The sequence below is a fragment of the Loa loa genome, assembly GCF_000183805.2.
Source record: "Loa loa unplaced genomic scaffold supercont3.8, whole genome shotgun sequence".
Lineage (NCBI taxonomy): Eukaryota > Metazoa > Nematoda > Chromadorea > Rhabditida > Onchocercidae > Loa > Loa loa.
In genome coordinates this window covers 81,026-101,453 of record NW_018108188.1, presented here as the reverse complement: position 1 = coordinate 101,453, position 20,428 = coordinate 81,026, and the positions used below count along the sequence as shown (strand labels likewise).

Below are 20,428 nucleotides of genomic sequence, written 5' to 3'. Positions count from 1 at the left end.
TAGTCACGGGTATATAACGTGATGCAATTTGTGCTCTACGTGATACACGTGAGAAATCCACGAGTAACTTTAATGTAAAAAAAAATACTGTTGGTTGTTTTGTTCGTATATATACGCGCTACGCGCAGTAATGCCATTATAGAGATGTGAAAACCACTCCCGTTAATATCACTTCCACTCTACCGCCCAGACCACTCGACAACACAACACCTTCATCCTCGTGATACTCATGTCGTCAAAGTTGGAGTAATCTCTTTTGTTAGTTGTGGGCGCAGCGCATTTTCTCCTCTTTTTTAAGGTGAGAAGATAAGTTACGAAAAGAGTCATCGAAGTTTTCAAGTGCGAAGTTATCAGCTGAGTCAGGTTTTCTTATGGATCTCTGTTTACTTGTAGACTTTGTGTTTTGTACATATCGATTGCGCAAACGTGTTTTCTTGATTACGTAATAAGTGTGTCCATTGAGCTTATGGCTTCGTCTCATTTTCATGCTTGAGAGAAGAGCAGATAATCTTCAGGTGTGGAGGAAAAGAAAAAACTGTTCTCACATATTGATCTTTGGACATATTCCGGATCAAAGGTTTGTTATTCATTTCATTTATGGACTGACCAATAGTAACTTACTGATTACAAGTAAACGAAATAAAAGTCAGTCAGAAGAGTAGCAAAGAGTCTGCCTCTGTTGAAATTATATAATAAAAGTACTAATTTTAAACCAACTCAAGCAGAGGAAAAGAAGAGATCATTTGATCATATCTTTATTAAGATTATTTATTGATTTTACAAGATCCAGTACTTTTCATGTAGAAGCAGTTACTTTTAGTAGTTTTAAAGGGACAAGACTGGAAGGTTGGTAATTCCTGTCTTTTTCAGTTATCATTAATTTTGGGGATACAGTTAAATACACTAAATCACAAGACATAAAGACTGGTCTCATTTTCAACTGTATTTGAGTGATAGATATGCAAGGCAGATCGTTGTTTTGGAACTTCACACCTGTTCATATCAGTTCAAGTAAGATGCTGTTCTCTACGATCTTTGCAATAGTAGAAAGGTCAACTTACTCATAAGATTATATTCATTCGCTTGTGAGCTGCAGATGTCTTCAAGCATGAAATGATGACTTCCATAAGACATGCAGTTCCTTAGTGACATCATTGACGACCATTCCTGTTCATCGATAGTCATCCTGCTTTCAGCAACCAAAGATTATCGCTATCTTTCGAGAAACTGTAATTATGACGTAAAAAACACGACTACGTATGATTATATTGTAGAAGTCCTAGCTTGATGCACAAGATAAAATGTAACCACATTTTTTTCCGAAAAGGATTGGGTAATAAACATCTTTCGCAATAGACTTTTTAGGATATGATATATAATTCACAAATGAAAGGATAGAAGTAGAAGAACCCTACACATTCACAGAATCGAGGTGGATGCGCCGATTGTCAAATGAGTAACTAACCAGAATGTGCACGAACGTCAAAGTACCATATAATATATGGTACTATTTTAACTGACCCTGTTCTTTATTCTCTACTCATAGTATTACGCTTTAGCACATCTTGTAACTTCTCTAACGGTTTTACTCTCCTCTTGCACAGTTCGTGCGGACCGTGGTTAGTCGGTTCAGGTCACAATCGATACATTATTTGGGGAGTTTCCATGGAGCTGCAGCTTCATCCTCAGTTTTTTTGCCGCCATTTTTCTGTAGTCTTCTTCTGATATGTTGGTACGTCTTCTGCATGAGGGTTTGGTTTGATAATAATACACACGCAGACACACACGCATACACAAACACACACATACATATTCAATACTTTTTTATTGTTCCAATACTACGTTCAGCGATTTTCTACACACAATTCACACTATGCTTCAAAGTAATTCTTTTAAAATGTGTTCAAAAATTTCTTGCTATGGTAACCGCAGCTACATTAACTTCAGTTATCACTTAAACATGGAATTTTATAATTTCAATGAGATGCCATCTTGACATTTCGTTCCTTGTTCTTGTTAAGGTTATCAGTCTTGAATGGCTGTTGCTTAGGTTAGTTGAAATCAACTTAACATAAAATAGATTTCGAATATTAAGTGTTAAATGATATAGAATTTTATTGTGCTGAAACATACATGTTGCAACATTAAAAGAACTTATTCAGAGTAATTGATGGGGTTATTAATAAAGAGCCTATTAATAAGAATAGACCTTCTACACTTCAAAATAAAATTTGCTTCATGTTTTAATTCGTTGGAATCATCAAGTATTATGTGATTTGTGAAGGATTTCGAATATTAAGACATTTAGTTCGATTGACGAAAATTTAGACTTCTCACCATCTTTTCATTAATTTTCAGTGAAAATTTCAATCCCAAGTGCTAAATATAATTTTCATGTGAAATGGAAGCCAGCACTATGGGAACTGCTGTACTTCATGGTAAGGATTATTGGATACAATTTAATTTTTTGTAGTTTTTTGAGTTCTTTTAAATTCCAATTGCTATAAAACATTATTGCACGAAAGTGAGAACAAATAGCAACACCTCATCTGCAACTATCAATTTTTTGTCACGTATGCGAAGGATTTTTTTTTTCATGACTTCTAATCACTCTTCGTCTTTTTCCAGGGCCATCTTCAGCATTCGATCCAGATCGAGAAATGAAGGATCGTAAATTGGCCCAGATATTCAAAAAATTGCATATGGAACAAGTAAGTTGGTGCTTTTTTTCTTAGCAATTCCTGTAAAGTTCTTCATAATAGCTGCGAAATATCTATTTCTTATTTAAATTTGAAATGCAAACTGTAAGTTTTTAATCACATTGCTACACTGCTAAGAGCCCATATCTGTTTCAGCGTATTCTACAGTTATTTAATTTTGTAAATATCAGTTTATGTGATAGAAGGTATTCATATAGTATAAATGTATAAATTCATATAGTATAAATACATATAGTATAAATGTAATCTTTAAATGTTTATTTCCAACCTCTTAGGTATATTCTATCTTTTTGGAGTAATCAATGAACTATTATTTTCTGGTAACGCATATTAAAGGAGAGATTTCTCCTTCTAAAAATTTATTGGTCAGTTTTACTAACAGTTTTGATGGATGGGAATAAATATCTGCTGAAGTTGTAATTGGAAAGGAAGTAAGATACGTCTGAAGCTTAAATTTGATGGTTATATAGGCGTATAGCGTTTATGGCTACATGGATGAAGTCCAAATGTTTGCTTTCTTCTAGGATTTGAATACTTTGTTGGATTTTGATGACACTATTCCTCGTCCATCGAAAGTTCCTTTAAATCATGTAGACGAATTGAGTAAGGACAAAGTTGAACGTTGTCGACCACGTAAAATACTTGATTATGCTGTACTGGCCAAAGGACAAGGTGAATACTGTTTTTTACCACTTAGTTGTCATAAGCTTTGCTAGAATTAGTAAAAAGCAATTTATTTTTATCTAATTTGTTGCTGCAGTTCTGTTTTTGTTCAGAAAGTTGTGGGATGAAAAGTGGATAGACTTGCAAAGCTTGCCTTTACGTTGATTAATAAATTTAAGAATTGGATGCACAACATCCTTAATAGCTGTTTTAACATGCGAAATCTTTTCAGGTTATCGAAATAATCTTGTTGGGTCTTTTGCAAGCAGTTATTCAGAAACGGGTGGCTCTAATAAAAGTGGATCTGGCTGCAAACGAATACGCTTTCAAAAAGATCGGTTTAACGATAATATTTCAAAGTTTAGTGTCAAACGGCATTCCCGATGTGGCCGATACGTTTCTGCCCCCAAAAAAAGTAGCAGATCGCGGCGCTTTTCATTTCCACCGACAGCAAATGGTACCAAGAAGAAGGAAACACCAAGATCACAAAGTTTTGCTTGTGGAACGAAAGGAGGTATCCTGAAAAGACACGTGAAAGATGCGAACAATATTAGACAAGCATTTCTCATTTCGAAAAAAGTACTAGATAGCCAAAATCAGCATTTTGAAGAATTCATTCTTCCTGAAAAATGGATCAAGGAGTCGCAGAAAAGAAATAAAACAAAGAAGATAAAATCTAAAAAAGAAGAGAGCGCCAATATCGCATCTGTTGAAGATCTGGCAATGGAGCGTCTCGTAAGAGCTTTCAAAACCGCAAAGCTTTTATATCCTGAAAAATTTGCAGAGTATTTCCCAGACTTTATGCACTGTTTCGAATCAGATGTCAATAAAGAAAAGCGAGGTAACAAAAATGGTGTTATGTCGAAGCAAGTTTATCTTAAAACTGTCAAAAATGAAGAGATTGCTATGACATTCGACAAAAATATTGCATTGGATTCTGGCGATGATCTGCCGAAAAGAATTCGTAAGATGCCAAAAATTTTACGAGAATATTCAACAGGTGCTGAAATAGCAGGAAAAAAGCTAGTCAGTTTGAAAGAACAGATCCCCTCAGTAACACAAAAGATTTCACGTATTGATAGTCCTTTGGCGGGCACCTCGGGATTCCGTAAGCGATCAAAAAGATCAGATTCACCATCGAACCAGTCGATGCTTTCTAAATCTCAGCAGAATGAAAAGGCAGAAAATACTAAACAAATGGGAGATTCAGAAGAAATGGGCAAAGTTCCGACATCGAAGAGGCGTAGATGTGCTAAGAGTGCCTTTCGTCCCAGCGCATCAGTCGTGAAAGCTACCAGTGTTAATGCAACAGTTATCCAAAACAACATTGAAGATAGTGCAACAGAATCTTCATCTGATGAATCAGGCAATATGCGCTCGCCTAAGAGACAGCGGGCTCAAAGTGGTTTTTACAAGTATGTATTTTCATGTTATATTCAACTTTTCATTTTATGTGAAGGAAACTTCAAAAAAAAGAAAAAATAGTCTTTATGGGAGTTGTAAAAATTTGTATTAAGTAATTCCTTCCATTGGCCTTAATCCTCATGCTTTATTGGTTTTTTATTGGGGGTTTTTTTTTGGTTTTAACCACCGATTTCATCTCTTGAAGGATCTCAAAAATTAACTTGCCGTTATATATATATAGTTTGTTTGGCTTAGTTTAAATCTTATTCTTCAGGACGCTAGTGACACTGTACGACAAAAAACGTTCATAAGCGTTTGAGAAATCTGTGGGTTGGAGAAAAAAGAAAAACAATTGACCTGAATTGTATGCATAAACTGCGAACACCTGGATGTTTTTCTTTATTTTCTAAGTACTTTATTGTTCTTACAGTAGTTTTTGTACTTCAAATTGTATTCCGAATTTTGTTAAAACTCGGAATTCTAAATCTGATGAGGAGCAGCAACAGTCACTGTTAAGTAGAGTCACTGTGCAATTTTTTTAGGTTTTGAAGTACCATTTAATTTCTAATTGGAGTTGTTCCTTCTATTCATTTGTCTGGCCTACCTTAAGCAGTACGCAGGAATTACCTGAATAACACTAATTTGGCTTAATGGTTGGATATATATCAAAATTTCGAAGAATCTATCAAGATACAGGGTTACGAAAGTTTTCTTCAGGAAAGAATTAAATTCTTGGTTTTATTGCTAGCTAAGATGTGTATGGTGCTACAGTTGATCTCATCAGTATTATTCTTATTTGAAATGAAAAGCGTACATTTCGTTTTTTCGCTGTTTGTCACAATTTATTATCGTTTAATTCTTTTCTGTTTTTATTTTTTTTACATCTTTTTTTTTTGGTATAATACATTCTGTTTTTGCATTGAATCATTGATTTTTTTTTTGTTGTTATCATTTATTTTCTGTTAGAAATGAGTCGTGGAGCTAGAGATTGAATATAAGCTTTTTTCTTCCCTATTCAACATTTCAGATTAATCTGATATTGTGGAGAAATTATTCAATAAATTTTGTTGAGAAATGTCATTATACTACTGACAAGTTTTTTTTTTTGGATCCTGGATTAGGTCCTCCTCGAAATTCAAACTGTAAATAATTTTCTCAATTCTCAGTTCTTCTGTACTCTGGCCGCATTTTGTTGAATCCCATTTTTCAATGTATTCAACAAGTTATGGCACAGAATATTCTATGTCTGTTCAAATAGTAATCTTGAAACAAGTTGCCTGTTAGAATAAATAGTAACCATAACGTCACAGGATTACTGCTATAACAAAATCGGTAATTATGCTGTTATGGTGTAATTCTGTATAGCATAGCAAGCAGCTATTTTTGGAGAAGGCATCACCGCGGAAATGAGTTCTGGGGCTGTCTGCGATGATGTAAATATAGCTTAAATTATGTTCATCGATTTGGGTATAAAAGATCCTCATGGTATTGCGTAAAAAGGCAAAGATTAAAAATCAATAGTTCCATTGTCAAGAATTACATGCCTCTTGAAAACTATAAAAAATATTGTTCATGAAGCTGAGAAGACTTAATATTAGCAATTTCAGATCTTCGCACGATGCCTTTTGATCCATCGTTTTTGGATTGAGTTGAAATCACAAGCAGGTAAGAATGCATAACAGCTAACATCCATCGTAGAGACAAGGCAGAATTGAGTAGCTCGAGCAAGGTAGCTATAGAAACCGGTGCCACAGATGACGTTACATGGTACTTCCATTTCTGCTTCACAAACGTTGTAGATAGCCTGCTTCGATGTTTCTGCGTCACGTTGAACGATGTTCTTTAAAGTAATATTCACTGTATCAGAAATATAAATATGTCTATACCCTCTCTTCCAATTCGTAACCTCCAAGTATTCATCTTCAAGTAACCTTCTTTCCTCACGGTTATAAGTTTACCTCAAGTTACTTTCGCTTTTGTCAGAATGTTAAAGTGTTAAAATATTGGCTGGGGCATGTATAATTTATTCATATTAATCGATCTAAGGACATGACGCCTCTTTAAGTATTAAATATCATTTGATTTATCTGGCAAGACTTACGGTACAATATGTAGATAGATTACCTGTAAAATGATTTGTTTCAAACGAGGACTGTTGCATCGTTCATCTTCAATGGATCCAAGTGGGTTTGGATTATCAATTTCACAAGGATCATCAATGCAATCAGACTATATAAGTTTTAAGGTTAGTTATCGTGTTTATATTATTTCTTTTATAAGGTAAATGAATAGATCTCCCCTAAAGGAATAATGAAATCGAGTGTTTCAATCCTTTCAAATGTTTTGATGTGGTTTATATGATGATGAGATTTCATGCGCACTTTTTTCGTTTGATGTGTGCTTAAGATTTCATGTGAAGTGTATATATTATTCTACGTATGATAGAAAACATTACCTGGAATGTGAAAAATGATTTTGTAAAGCAACACTCACGTTGACTTCGGGCCTGTATGTCGCTGCATCGACGTTGTAATCATTGGACATTAGCTGTAACATCGGTTGTTGTTCAAAGCCTGCAATTCCTCCATATCTATCACCGTACTTCTGATAATTTCCTTTGCCCGGAACGTTATTTTGATATATATTTTTCTCCTGATAATCTAAAGAAGGCTGCTGTGATGGAGGATACACTTTCACGGTGTGTACCGATGCTTCTGTACTTTTTGGATTCGGAGGTGGCGGAAGACGTTCAGCTGCTTCGGCTTCGCTAGGTACCATTTGGTGCGCGGAATTCAAATTTGTTACAAGCTGTTGATAGTCGGGTGGATTCTGTGCAACTCCCGATGACTGCATTTTCCTGAAATACATATGCTTTTGGTAATCTCAAAACGAATACTAGAAACCCTCATGTCACTGTGACAACGGAATGTTTTGAAATTCTGGCAACATGAAAGTAGTAACTTACCTGACTCGGGTATCATATTCAAATGGGCTACTGATGGTTGATTCATTTGCCCTCAAAAACTGATTACTCATGCTGTTTATGTCGGTGATTTCGCTTGATATTGCACGTCTTCGATTCTGAAAAGGGTAGTTGGTGTCTCATATTATCATAGTGGTAATCATAATAAAAGTGATGATAGTGATAACATGTGATAATTCCATTTTGTCGCACGAAAGTGAATTTGCACATACCTCATTCTAATAGTATCAGTACTGCAAGTTAAAAAGTGAGTAGTTGCACTTACGTATTGTGGCATCACTTTGCCGTAGTCAGTGATAAACGTTTCCCAGTCGTTAAATGTGACATCAGTCTAAAATATACTTATCAGTAACTGTTATCTCCGATGGTATTTGAAATCCGACCGGACAATTTAAATGTGATGATGCTTCTAATTGCATCATTATAGATGAAATGATTAATTCTGCTCCTACTTGAATTTTAATTAACTCCTTTTCATCATTTCTGTTTGTATTTAAACATTGCGCTTAGATTGGATTCACGAGCGCAGTGCGAACTAATAAGTCGGTAAATTATAGAGTAATCCTAAATTGCTTTCACGATGAATGAAGCCAAAATCAGTCTTATTGCGCTACTAACAGTAATACAACGAACTGGATCGATCAAACTTCCTTTGTTTTTCTTTCGTCGATCGTTTAACATTGATGTCTTGTGGATATCACCAACAATTCTGTTTATATTCATAGTGCTGTTGTCCTCATTATACTTTTGTCTTCCATGACGTAAATTCTGAATCTTCCGGAATGCCTGTAATTCTACCTTTTACACATGGACAAACCAGAAATCAAATTCATATTTCATATATATTTTTCCAAATATTACTAATTGTCGTTTATTGCTAATATTACTAAATGAATTAATTGCGAATATGCGGCATCTCTCATGCAAAGTTCATTGTAGTTAGTTTCCAACAAGATATTAATTAGAATGCAAAAGATTCGTTAACTGGCTAGCTGACAAACTAATAGCACGTCATGATCAACGAATTCGCAATCCATTACTCACATATTATTGAAACAATCGTTCAAGAACTTCTCTTGGCTTATTCGTGTTTGTTTCTTTAGCTAATAAAGACACGGTATAAACAAGTAAGTTAAACAGTAGATCAATGAATAAAGGAATTTTAATCGTTTTAAATTGAAACAACTGATAACGATCTAACTTCTATCCATACCTTATAGAAACGTAATCGTCTTTCGCGTATTTGCTTCCACTCATCCAAAATTTCTGCACTTTTTTGTGAGATTTTTGCATTCATCTCTGTTCGATTGCTCGTTTTAGAGATTATCAAAGTTGTTTGATTATTTGGCTGAATCTCTGATACGTGATACTGATCTCCAAGTATTAGTTCTCTCTGATGCTTTTCATCAGTTATTTGTGAATAATCTTGGTATATGTTGTTTGGCCTAAGCATTACCAGTTTCTCAGAATTTTCTCCCGGAAATTTATTCAGTTCCTCCAGTAAGGACTGTCTGATACCAGATTGCACTTCATATTTATCTTTAAGCAGTCCCAAGTCTTGTGATCTAGTTGGCCTTGGTAATGGTTCTAGGCTTTTAGATGGCGGAAAAATTACTACAAGAACGGTGAGCATTATTAATATAGCCATTAGTTCTTAGGCTGAAAGAGATTAAATTAGAAAATTAATGAAAGATAAACAAAGTTGATAAAAGCATGGCAGGGAAATTTTCACAGTTATGATCATATCACAAGAATTTTAAAAAATCAATCTTCAAAAAGTGAAAAATATCAGACATATTTCAAGAAAATATCCTTGCACAAAGGTTAGCACACGAAAAAGAACTTGAGCAATGAGTTCCTGAAATAACTGGTGGACTGGTCACTCTATCCATTTTATTGCCGCTATTCCAATGGTCTACACTGTGATACAAAGACTCATTTATAAAACTACGAAGGTGAATACGGTATTTCAAAAAAAAGTTGAATTCAGAAAATCCAACATATATTTTAATTCTTTTCTCTGTTCCCCATCATAACACATAGAGCAAGTAGTATTGTTTGAAATAAGAAATTAAAATTGATAAAAAATCGAAATTTGGGTTGACCTATCTTTAATTAACTATGGTGCAGAAAAGAAATTGTGTTGTTCATCATCTATTCGGAAGTATCGAATATTTTTTCCAATAACCAGAATATCGTACAAAAAAAAAAAATCTGCCAAGAAGGAATGGAAAAATTACAGGAATATCAATGAAGAGGAAAGTTATTAATAGCAAAATGTGGTGAATATGTAATGGAACAGAAAATGTTTTACCATTCTTTAGGATATCCAACCAATTTATTCAGCACTGATGTAAACCCATCTTACAGTGGTAAATTTCACTCATTCTAGTTTTACATGGCCAAAGTGTAGATTGAAAATGAACAGTTCCTTGTATAGGATGCATGTGAAATCTATTCTATTCTCAATTATACATTCATATTTTGTCACTATTGTGACATGATATTGTTGACCCAACAAGAAGAATGTAATGGGACACGATTTTACTCTCAAACATCCCATGTAACAACTTTTCTTTCATATTATTATTATTTGTTCATTTTTTCTTTTTTTAATTTATGAAATTTAAAATTTTATGAATTTTTTAGTACCGTCTTTTTTATTTTTATAAAATATAAATTTATTTTCGGCTTATTTTTAATAGCTTTACTTACTTCATTTGAATTTATTTCTGGCAAATAGACCACCGTAACATATTATTGAAAAATTACTTTAGCTCCTTGGCCTAAATCTTATATTCACTCCTGACCTAAAAAAGACTTTATATAGTTGCAGTTTTTCCGCCCAAAGAAGAAATTAATTCTTAAGCATTACTCATTATTGTTTATTATTAATTGTACATTTTCATTTACTTAATTATTGTTAGTTCAAATCTTTAACCAAAATAACTTCAATAATTATCAATTTTACATTCAGAATACTTGATGCCATATGCTTGAAAAGTCCATTTTTCAGATCATTTTACAATGTGGAATGAGAAATAAGGGATGAAATTCCTCTGAATATCTCGAGATTCCTCTAATTTATCGTTCCATTGCTTCAATCACTACAACATCGATATCTTATCGATTCATCCTGACCATTGTGATCTCAAAAATCTTTCATAATTTAAATTTTGTATTGTTCATATTTTTCAAATTTTCCACATTGCAGACAGATTATTAAAATGTAACTAATTGTTATTTATAAAAGTGAGAATTTCGCGGGAGATCGCATGTTTTTTTTTCAATTATCGAAAAATTTGTCTGTGGTCCGTTACAGAAGATACCCACTATTGAAGATGGCACGAAGGCGGAATTTATGTTGTCCTTGAACTGCTTTTGTGGATGTATTTTCGCCATTAGTACCGTCTTGTTCGATTCACAATTATTTAACTTTCGTTTTATGGATTTTTTCATTCAACATCTTTGTATGCATAAAGATTTCATTTAAATAAATTAAAGTAAATTATTATTTAAATGCTTTAATTACGGTCCTATTTCCGATTTACACTGAATGCATTCCTACGCATTCTGTTCTTATCGAAATCATTTACCAATTTATGTACCACATATGTCATCATTTGATTACATTATGTTGCTTTTACCTCATGTGCTCACGGAGTTAGTCAAAAATAGTTTATCATTCAAATGCTTGACCTTTCATCTCCACCTTACCGTTGGCATGATATTTCGTCAACCAGAACATCCGAAATTAGCATTCTTCATTCCTTGATGGTATATTTTTCAAAAGTTTTTACTTTCCACAACGGATTAAAATATGAGATGAGCGGCAATGTCCTTTCGAAATCTGCAACATTCGACATCATCCGATAGCAGTAAATGCTCTTGATTCATCTCAATAATTTTACTTCCGTTAATTGCAGTCTTGCATTCCGACAAGAAGTTAATTATTATCAACAGCGCATTTTTCAGCATCTTCAGTGACTCCTAATCATCTCCTGCCGCGCATTTACCTGTACAAATGAATAAAAACTCAGTACCCTTATTGATATTCGTTTTACTTGTATTTGATCTTCTTGCATTCACTTCCATCCTACCGCTTTTTCCAGCATTAATCGATTATTATGGATTAAACAAACGAAGAGTAAGTATCGCAAGAAATGGTACACTCTCATGAAAGAATGCAGCAAAAAAAAAAAAAAAAAAAAAAAACAAAACTTTTTATAACTTCTTGAAAGCTAATAATATTAGTAAATTAATTATGAACTAATTTTATTAAAATATTCTTGTTTTCACTGCCTTTTGTTATTTGGAAATTACTACAACCTTCTGCAGGAATAGTTTCTGTAATGCTGCGATACTCTATTCCTGTTGTTGAATAATTAAGCTTTGAAATATAACAAATAATTATTGGATTATTTTGAATTCCATCTTTCAAATTCAAAATTGCCAGCAAATATGACATGTGCGCACATTCATTTTAAGCAGCAAATTATTTTGCTAATGGGATCCTTGTGAAATGATACAGCACTGTCGAAGTATGGCAAAGAATGATGGTTTCCAGTGCGCGGGTGTCTTTACTGAAGTAACCTTTTATTGACGAAACTCGGATAAAATTGGTATAGTTATAGTCGGATACTGGACCTGAAAGAATCAGGAAAAGTTTGTCAGATTGTTTTATTTCCGTTGCTTATGCATTTATTATGAATTCACAAATACTAATTACCATTTCAGGATCAACTTTATGTTGGCATTGAAATGTTTTGTCAGCTTTTCCAAAATACCATTGGTATACCATCCTCAAAAGGGTTCCATTCCGTTTTCTTTGGCGGTAAACATTTTATTTTTGCTGAGACGATTTTCTAGTTTTCCTTGACGTGTACACAGGAAAGTATATTTTGTGATTTATCGAATATAGCACCACAAATTTGTCATATATTTAATGTCGCAGATCTTTAAATTTAGAAATATCAACAAATTACAGGTATTTTGGGGTCGCTTTACTGTTTACTTCAATTTTTATCCTCACCTTTACTCGGTGCCTTATCGGATGTTTACGGACGGAAACCTATTCTACTATTTTCCGTTGCAGGAACATTGCTTTCTTATGTAGTAAGTCATCGTTTCCTAACAAATTTTAATTTCAAACTGATTATTGATTTGAAATTCGAATTTATTATGAAAGATTTTTAAGTAAGGTGGCTTTAGATTGATTCATTTGCAAAGATTTTCTCGTGTAGATTTTTAGTATCAGAAATAGAAATATTTTAAAAAGGAAGATATATCAAGATTCATTCCTGCAGATATGGGCCAGTACAACCAATTTTACTTGCTTCGTATTATCGAGGATAGTTGGCGGTTTGAGCAAAGCTAGCGTTTCAATATGCATTGCGGTTATGGCTGATGTTTATTCGCAGAAAAAAATTGGCCAAGGCATGGTGAAGTGTAATTAATTTTTACAATCAAATTAGATTTGATGATAGAATGATACTGCTGATATTAGTTGTGATAATTGGGACAATACTGATACGAACAAATCTATATTATTATCATCATATTACAACTTGCTACTATCAGAGACACAGTACTGATAAAATTTGCTCTATTGACACATTACTAGGACAAATATTGTCAGTACTGCATCTGTGGCAACGGTAGTATTGACTACCTTTTATCATCTCATTTCATGATAGAACATTTCATGATAGAATAATCAGTATCGTATTGTCAAACTTTATATTTTGAGGCTATTATTGGTGCAGCATTTTCGGTAGGTTTTCTAGTTGGTCCTATTGTTGGAGTATATTTCTCACATATTAGTGGGACGGATACTGAATTGGCTATTGATGCACCAGCTAAATTTGCTATTTTATTGTCAATCATCGAGCTCATATTTGTCGCTCTAGTCTTACCTGAAACTCTTGATATCTCGAAAAGGGTTAATTGCTTTCAAAATAATCTTTATCCATTCATCAAAATCTTTATGTTATTTTAATGAGTGCTAAAAATTTAATGAAAGTAAAATATCTGGGGAATATAAGGGAGAATATTGCTTCATAATAATGCTTCCAAGTTAGCAAATAATAGGACCATTGAAATATTTGATAAAGATGACGATGATTTTTAATTTGGGTCACTTTTTAGAAGAGATTAGTTAGCGAAGTACTCAAAAATTGTTTGTTATATATTAAGCCGAGCGCACTTTTTCGATTTGCTGCTGTTAGCGATCGTTCTGGTAAGATGATTTTGTGCTTCTTATTTAAATTATTAGACTAAACTATATTTGATGAATTTCTGTCGCGAAATTTCAAACTAAACTTTTGAATACTTCGATAATCTTTTAATTTTACTGGTGATTGATGTATTATACAAGAGTAAGCATGGGATTATTTTATTAGAAATGCTGTAGTTAATATGAATAAAAGGATGGTTGAATCAATCTCTAGGACTGACGATTCAGGAGTGGAAATGATGCGATCCTATGGACGAGCATACTTCACTTATATGTTCTTCTATTCGGGCCTTGAATTTACACTTTCATTTTTGACGCATACTCGTTTCAATTATAACAGGTTTATTATAACTTCCTTGTTCTTAGCTATGGTACTACTATATCTATTTCATTAACTTGACTCAGAGTATAAATCTTATGAAGATGTGTTAGAAAGAAGTGATGGAAGTATTTTGTTTGATTATTTACCACTGTTAAATATAACATCGATAATAAAAATTACAAATTACAAGTTTTGAGTAACGATTATTAAGTCCAATTAACAAAAAAAAAGAAACCAGAAAAATATAGGCAGCATTTTTAGAGAATCATTCTAATTAATTATCCTAATTAAGAGAGTAAGTACATGATGTATGAATATGTTTAGCTTGTTTTAATTTTACCAATCCCTTCAGTAAGGTTTACAAATACTTTTTAGCATGCAACAAGGTATAATGTACCTATATATTGGTGTACTGATGATTATAGTTCAAGGTAACTGGCAACGAATTTACATTTCAGTTTTCCGGTAATAACCTGAACCTGGCAGAGTGGTAAAAGTAATGTATCTAAATGCACTGCACGGATCAGTTCATTCATTTCTAAATTTTTCTTTTGTTAATTAACTTCTTTGATGTTGTCGATTTTTGAGATGAAAATATAGAAAGATTAAAGCTGAAATAACTGAGTTTGAATCATCACTATCTGCCATCAAAATAGAATTTTCAATCTTTGAATAATTAATCTTTGATGTTTTCTACGCAAAATAATTAAATTGTTTAGGAGGTATTCGTCGAATTCCGAACAATAAGCAACATACAGCAGCTATATGTGGCATTTCATTTACCATACCGGCATATATTATTATCGGATACAGTAGCAACGCAAAAGGATTTTACGCCGGTTTAGCACTCTATGCAGCAGGTAAGACGTTTTCTCGCTTGACATTAAACAAGTGCGCCGCTAAGACGACAATGACCATTTTTCTCTTTGATATGCTGCATATAGTGGGGCTATCGCTAAAGTTTCTCATGTCTTCTTAGGCCTTGCTTAAAATTTTCTCGTCCTTCTTTTCTCTCTTTTATCATGTCTACCTGACAATTTCCCAATTTCTCATCAGAGGATCAGTTATTATGCAAATTATATAAGTGAAGGAAGAGGCACTGTAGATTTCTTAAATAATTCATGTCAGAAGATATATTGTAATTAGAAGTCAACATATTTCAGCATCAGGCTTAGTGGTTCCATGTATGACGTCATGCATATCAAATCAAGCAACAGACGATGTCAAAGGCGTTACGATTGGAGTGTTTCGATGTTTAGGCGCTTTAGCTCGAGCTATTGGCCCACTTTTTGCGTCTACAGGTCCATCATTCTCCCTCTGATTATATATTTTTATCAAACAGAATGAGTCATTTTGAATATTCGAATTTCTCAAAGGCTATATAATTTAGTATTCTGGCTTCTCGGTCCAACAATATGTTATATCACTGGGGGATTCTTGCTCATCATACCAGTACTTATGCTGCGACATCTTTCACCGGGAATAACTGCGGTAAAAGAAGAGTAATGACGCATCACTGATTGCTATCATATGGTACTTCTCGAAATTTCATCAAATATTCGACTTCCATATTTCTTTGTGCTATTCTATTCTATGCACCATTGCTATTCTATTTGCGTGTATTGGAAGTTATGAGCTTGTAGTTCTAATTTTCAACCAACACCAGAGAAGTTTTTAGTTTGATATTTGATAAGATGGAGTCGCGTTTGGCAGCATTACGGTACAATTTGAGGAATACTGTGTATTTTCTGCTTGTTTAGATTTTACTATCTGCAAAAAGTACATTAACAATCTTTGATCCTCAAGAAAGAATACAAAATAGCGCCCTGTTATAAGCCAGAAATATTCGGTCAAAAGTTTCCTAAAGCGCATTTATCCAATTAGTGGTATTTCAAATGCCAATTATGTTTTAGGAAAAAAAAAGAGAAATATGAAATCGTAAAAATCACAATTTTGAGAGAATTTTTATTGGATAATATTGCTATTTATTTGATGAATATGACTGCAAAGATGTTATAATCATTTGAGTAACATATGACGATCGTTCAAACGCTAAATATTATATCTATTCTCCATTATTGGCATATCAAAAGTTATTGTTAAGCCAACAATTCTATGCATCTACAATAAATCTTTCAAAGAAGCACATTATTTGGGAGGATTAACCTTAACCTTTCCTCATTATTACCATAGTAAATTCCTTTACTTCATTTGTTTCATTTTTTCAATAAATAAAAAAGAACAAGCTAAAAGTGCTGTTTATCCACTAAATAAGACAGAAAATAATGACTCCCATGGCTAAGGGATTCATTTATGCTAATGATGAAATAAGCCAAGCTCAAGTCGAGAAGCACTGGGTAGTTTTAGGATATGAAGTGAAACAAATTATAAAGCAGTCTAATGATATAATAATGATTAATCTAAACAGTAATAATGGTAAAGTAAATAGACATAGTTAATCTCTCAATATAAATGTTTGAGGATTGTCAGAGGAAGGGGAGCTTTTCAAATTTGAATATGAAGTATTGATGTCTTGAAATTGTAAAGTTACTGTCAACGTCTTGTATTAGTATTCCAAGACTTCAGTTCACTATAAATGAAAAGCTTAGTAATTTGCTGGTCACTGGCTGTTTCAGCAAGCAGAATATACGCAAATTAAAAATAAAAGTTCAAAAGGTTCAAATAAATGGCGCAAATATGGAAGAATTTGTAGCAATATCTAAAATATTTTAATCCAATTCTAATATCATTTAAAAAAAAGTATTCATGGAATGCAATGACGCATATCTTTTACCATTAATAATTATCACTTTTACCACAATTGTCAATTTCATTTAATCAGTAATTGTGATTTCGATCCCAAATAAGTATATGTGATTGGCACTATCTATCGACAAGAAATTCATCTAAATAATCTAATAGCTACAATAGTTCTTCACTTCCCACTTTTCCAGCATTTTTGCAATTTATGATAAAATTGAAATAAATAGTTTTTCAAGCATATGTTTCAATAAGCTTTCCAACCCATCCCATTCAACAACTGTAAATGATGATGTCACAGATCATAAATCTAGTAATGATTTCAACTCTGACCTTTTTGGAACATTATTTTCAATTGCCTTTCAGTGCCATTTAGTAGTGTGAAATCTAATTTTACATCGATAAGAGTATTACCAATGATCCAATTTGCTTTATGACTTTTTTTTTTATTGATTTTCACCGACTCAGTGAATGTCGATCGGTTTAGTATTTACACTACATTTTGGAAATTTTAATTTTTATTTTTTCTATTAGGAAAATTATTTCAGTCAAATTAGAAATACTACAGAGGGAAACAATGACGTCAAAGAAATCCCATTTAAATATAGAAACTAGCTGATGGAAATTTGAACATTTCCGGCGGTTGAAGATCTTCCATTAATTTGAACGCTCGATCAAACGGGAATCTGGGATCAAATTTAGGTAATAAGCCAAACATCTCGTAACTGACATCATTTCTAGGCTCTTTTGAAGATCCATTTCTGATCCATCGTCCTATCATATATTTACGCCATTTTTCACGATTTGGCACAATTTTTTCAACTTTCTGTCCTTCATTTTTCAAAATCCTACGCCTGCCATACTGCGTGTAATATTTTTGGAGATGATTGCTTTCTTTTCCTTTCATTGACTGAAATCTATTTGGGTCGTATTCCATATCCGCATCCACTTCTCTTTCGGATGCAGAAATTTCTGATAACGGAATTGATGCACCTGTTACTGCCGAAAATACTTTCTGAAATCGCGAGACGTCGAAAGTTGGGAATCTTGACATTTGCTTCTGAAATTTCATTAGCACCAACACCTTCTGAATCTCATGATAACAGATCGTTAAGATGGCCATTGCAGCAACTCCAAAGTAGATTTGTTGATTCACTTCACTTATGAGAAAAGCATACTTTTTTTGTTAGAAATAAACAACATACAAATGATACTACTGGAATTTTCGATTTCTGACGAGAATTTGGATTAATTTCAATTTTGAATGGATTTTTCATCCTGAATTTCAATTACTTATTGAAGTTTAAGATCACAACTAAGGATGAAGCTGGTTTAAACTGATAATATGGTCGATATGGATACCTTAGCTTGATCAAAGATATCATCAGCAAGTTGGCGTACTGCATCATATTCTGCTTGCGCATGCTTTCGAGCCTTTACACTTTCTTTCCACGCATTTTTGACATGCACTTTATTGGGGTTTTGTGAAAAATTCGTTGTGTACTCACTGCCGGGATTTCTCGATTGGCGCTAAAATAATAGAAAGTAGATTTCTTAGCAAATTAAACTTCTCGGATGTCATGCTGTGTAAAGCTATGAATTTCAATATTTTTACTGTAATATCTGGTGTTGAATTGACAAAATGCATGTAAGTGCACATTTTTGGATTCAAATCAAAATAAGCCAAGAAGGGGAATGCTTCTTGTCTAAAGTTGCATAAAAAATTAAAGTTTATATTTATATTTCATAAAAAAAATAAATAAAGGATAAATAAATCCCTGTATTTTCCCAGCATTTGATTGCAAATGTTTCTTCGGTTCATGACCTTTTACATTGTCTATATTTTCCACTGTTCCTGTTGTATCGATATCATCACCGATAGTGTCTGAAAATATTTTAAAACATAAAATTTTCAAATAATACGTAGTCAAAAACATTACGTGAACATTACTTTCGATATAAATTCGCTCTGTTGTTATAGCAATAGTATTGGACTATAACCCAAAATGTTGCACTGAAACTTGACACCTTATACAGTATTAGAAACTTGATTCTTGATAGCCAGACAAATATTGATGACAAGTACCATATGAAAGCAGAATTTTAGGTTTCCGATCAGGTGCAGAAGGCGTTTCGTAAATATATTCGAAATGTCGACCGAAATGTTTGTATGGATGTTCCGGATAATTTGCTTCTTGTCGTATATCTGCGAAGGAAATTTGTGAAATTTGGAGAGAAATAGCATTTTGATATGACTCAAGTTATTTGTTGTAAATACATAAAATCTGCAACTGACCGATTTCATTCAATAATGCAGGTAGGATGAAAAACCCCAAATAATAAATAAGGTAGAAAAGAAAGCAACGAAACATCGTTCTTCTCGGACTTGGATCAGTTCTGGCTCGGTATGCACTGAGGCAAACTTGTCTAAACTTTTGATAACAGATATATAGCACCAAGGGAAATTTTGAAGTAACATTTCGAAGTTTTCAAATGATATTCTATACTCACAGTGAGTTTTGTCTGGTTTCAAATCCTTTGATAAAATTTATTCTCTAGAATTATCGTAAAAAAAAAAAAAAAAAAAAAAAGAACTAACTAAAGGTTAACACTTTTATTTGCGATTAATGATTCATTCGAAGATAATGACTGGATCTTATCGTTTCCTACAGGAAATCTGAAATAATCTAACGATTCTTTATTAATCAAAACAGAAAAAAGCGTAGAATATGATCTCATAAAAATTTCCATCACATATATGATGATATCTGACGAATCTCACGAGGGATGACTATCAAGATGACGATTATAATAGCCATTTAGTAAATTGGCATTACACCTTTTGGACAAAGTATATTCTAATGCTACTAATTATTGTTCGGTATTTCAATAATTTACTATTACGAATTGTATTTTGCTAAAGGTACGGTAAACAAATGAGTAATGGAAGAATATTAGATGACAGCGTATTATCATTAAAAAATTGTAATTTCGTTTCGAAAGTTTTCCATCAGTATGAAATATGAATTAGTTAACATAGCTAGCTTAAATTAAATTTTAATGAATAATTTATTATCAAGACCGAATGCGCTACTCTTAACAGTGCAAAGGATGAAATGAAACTTGAAAATCATGGGATTTGATTACTGCTCATTAGACCATAATGAGCATTCATGCTGAAATGAAAAGGACAATCTATTTTCAACAAACTTCAAATCATGTTAAATAGAGCGCAAAATGAATTTAGTGTTGATTAATTCTGAAAACCCCTTCATCCAAATTTCATAAAATTTTCAAAGAGGAGACAAGTGAAAACAAATTATGCAGTTAACATAAACAAT

General features: G+C 32.9%; 4 protein-coding genes across 4 annotated transcripts; 2 read left to right on the top strand and 2 right to left on the bottom strand.

The window, feature by feature from the left end:
• The first annotated feature begins 506 nt into the window (after positions 1–506).
• Positions 507–5,341, top strand: LOAG_01368 (hypothetical protein). Its single transcript, XM_020445719.1, has 6 exons — positions 507–577; positions 2,359–2,438; positions 2,629–2,711; positions 3,245–3,392; positions 3,616–4,798; positions 5,062–5,341. Exons 2-6 carry the CDS (start codon positions 2,402–2,404, stop codon positions 5,096–5,098), a joined length of 1,488 nt encoding a protein of 495 aa, XP_020303850.1. The 5' UTR covers positions 507–577; positions 2,359–2,401; the 3' UTR covers positions 5,099–5,341.
• A 1,045-nt stretch (positions 5,342–6,386) lies between these two features.
• On the bottom strand, positions 6,387–9,418 carry LOAG_01367 (hypothetical protein; the record flags this gene model as incomplete). Its single annotated transcript, XM_003136906.2, has 7 exons — positions 6,387–6,627; positions 6,912–7,016; positions 7,281–7,644; positions 7,753–7,868; positions 8,036–8,101; positions 8,389–8,556; positions 8,984–9,418. The coding sequence occupies 7 exons, from the start codon at positions 9,416–9,418 to the stop codon at positions 6,391–6,393; spliced, it is 1,491 nt and encodes a 496-aa protein (XP_003136954.1). The 3' UTR covers positions 6,387–6,390.
• A 2,895-nt stretch (positions 9,419–12,313) lies between these two features.
• LOAG_01366 (hypothetical protein) lies at positions 12,314–15,839 on the top strand (the record flags this gene model as incomplete). Its single annotated transcript, XM_003136905.2, has 11 exons — positions 12,314–12,358; positions 12,508–12,604; positions 12,758–12,885; positions 13,077–13,211; positions 13,520–13,711; positions 13,918–14,008; positions 14,234–14,345; positions 14,703–14,758; positions 15,047–15,187; positions 15,491–15,628; positions 15,718–15,839. 11 exons carry the CDS (start codon positions 12,314–12,316, stop codon positions 15,831–15,833), a joined length of 1,251 nt encoding a protein of 416 aa, XP_003136953.1. The 3' UTR covers positions 15,834–15,839.
• A 1,846-nt stretch (positions 15,840–17,685) lies between these two features.
• Positions 17,686–19,459, bottom strand: LOAG_01365 (hypothetical protein; the record flags this gene model as incomplete). Its single annotated transcript, XM_003136904.1, has 5 exons — positions 17,686–18,102; positions 18,450–18,617; positions 18,920–18,972; positions 19,174–19,293; positions 19,384–19,459. 5 exons carry the CDS (start codon positions 19,457–19,459, stop codon positions 17,686–17,688), a joined length of 834 nt encoding a protein of 277 aa, XP_003136952.1.
• Between the last annotated feature and the right edge of the window lie 969 nt (positions 19,460–20,428).

Coding starts and splice junctions, on each gene's coding strand:
- LOAG_01368 (XM_020445719.1), top strand. CDS start 2,402: ATGGAAGCCAGCACTATGGGAACTGCTGTACTTCATG. Junction 3,393..3,615: donor TGTACTGGCCAAAGGACAAG/GTGAATACTGTT, acceptor AAATCTTTTCAG/GTTATCGAAATAATCTTGTT. Junction 4,799..5,061: donor GCTCAAAGTGGTTTTTACAA/GTATGTATTTTC, acceptor CTTATTCTTCAG/GACGCTAGTGACACTGTACG.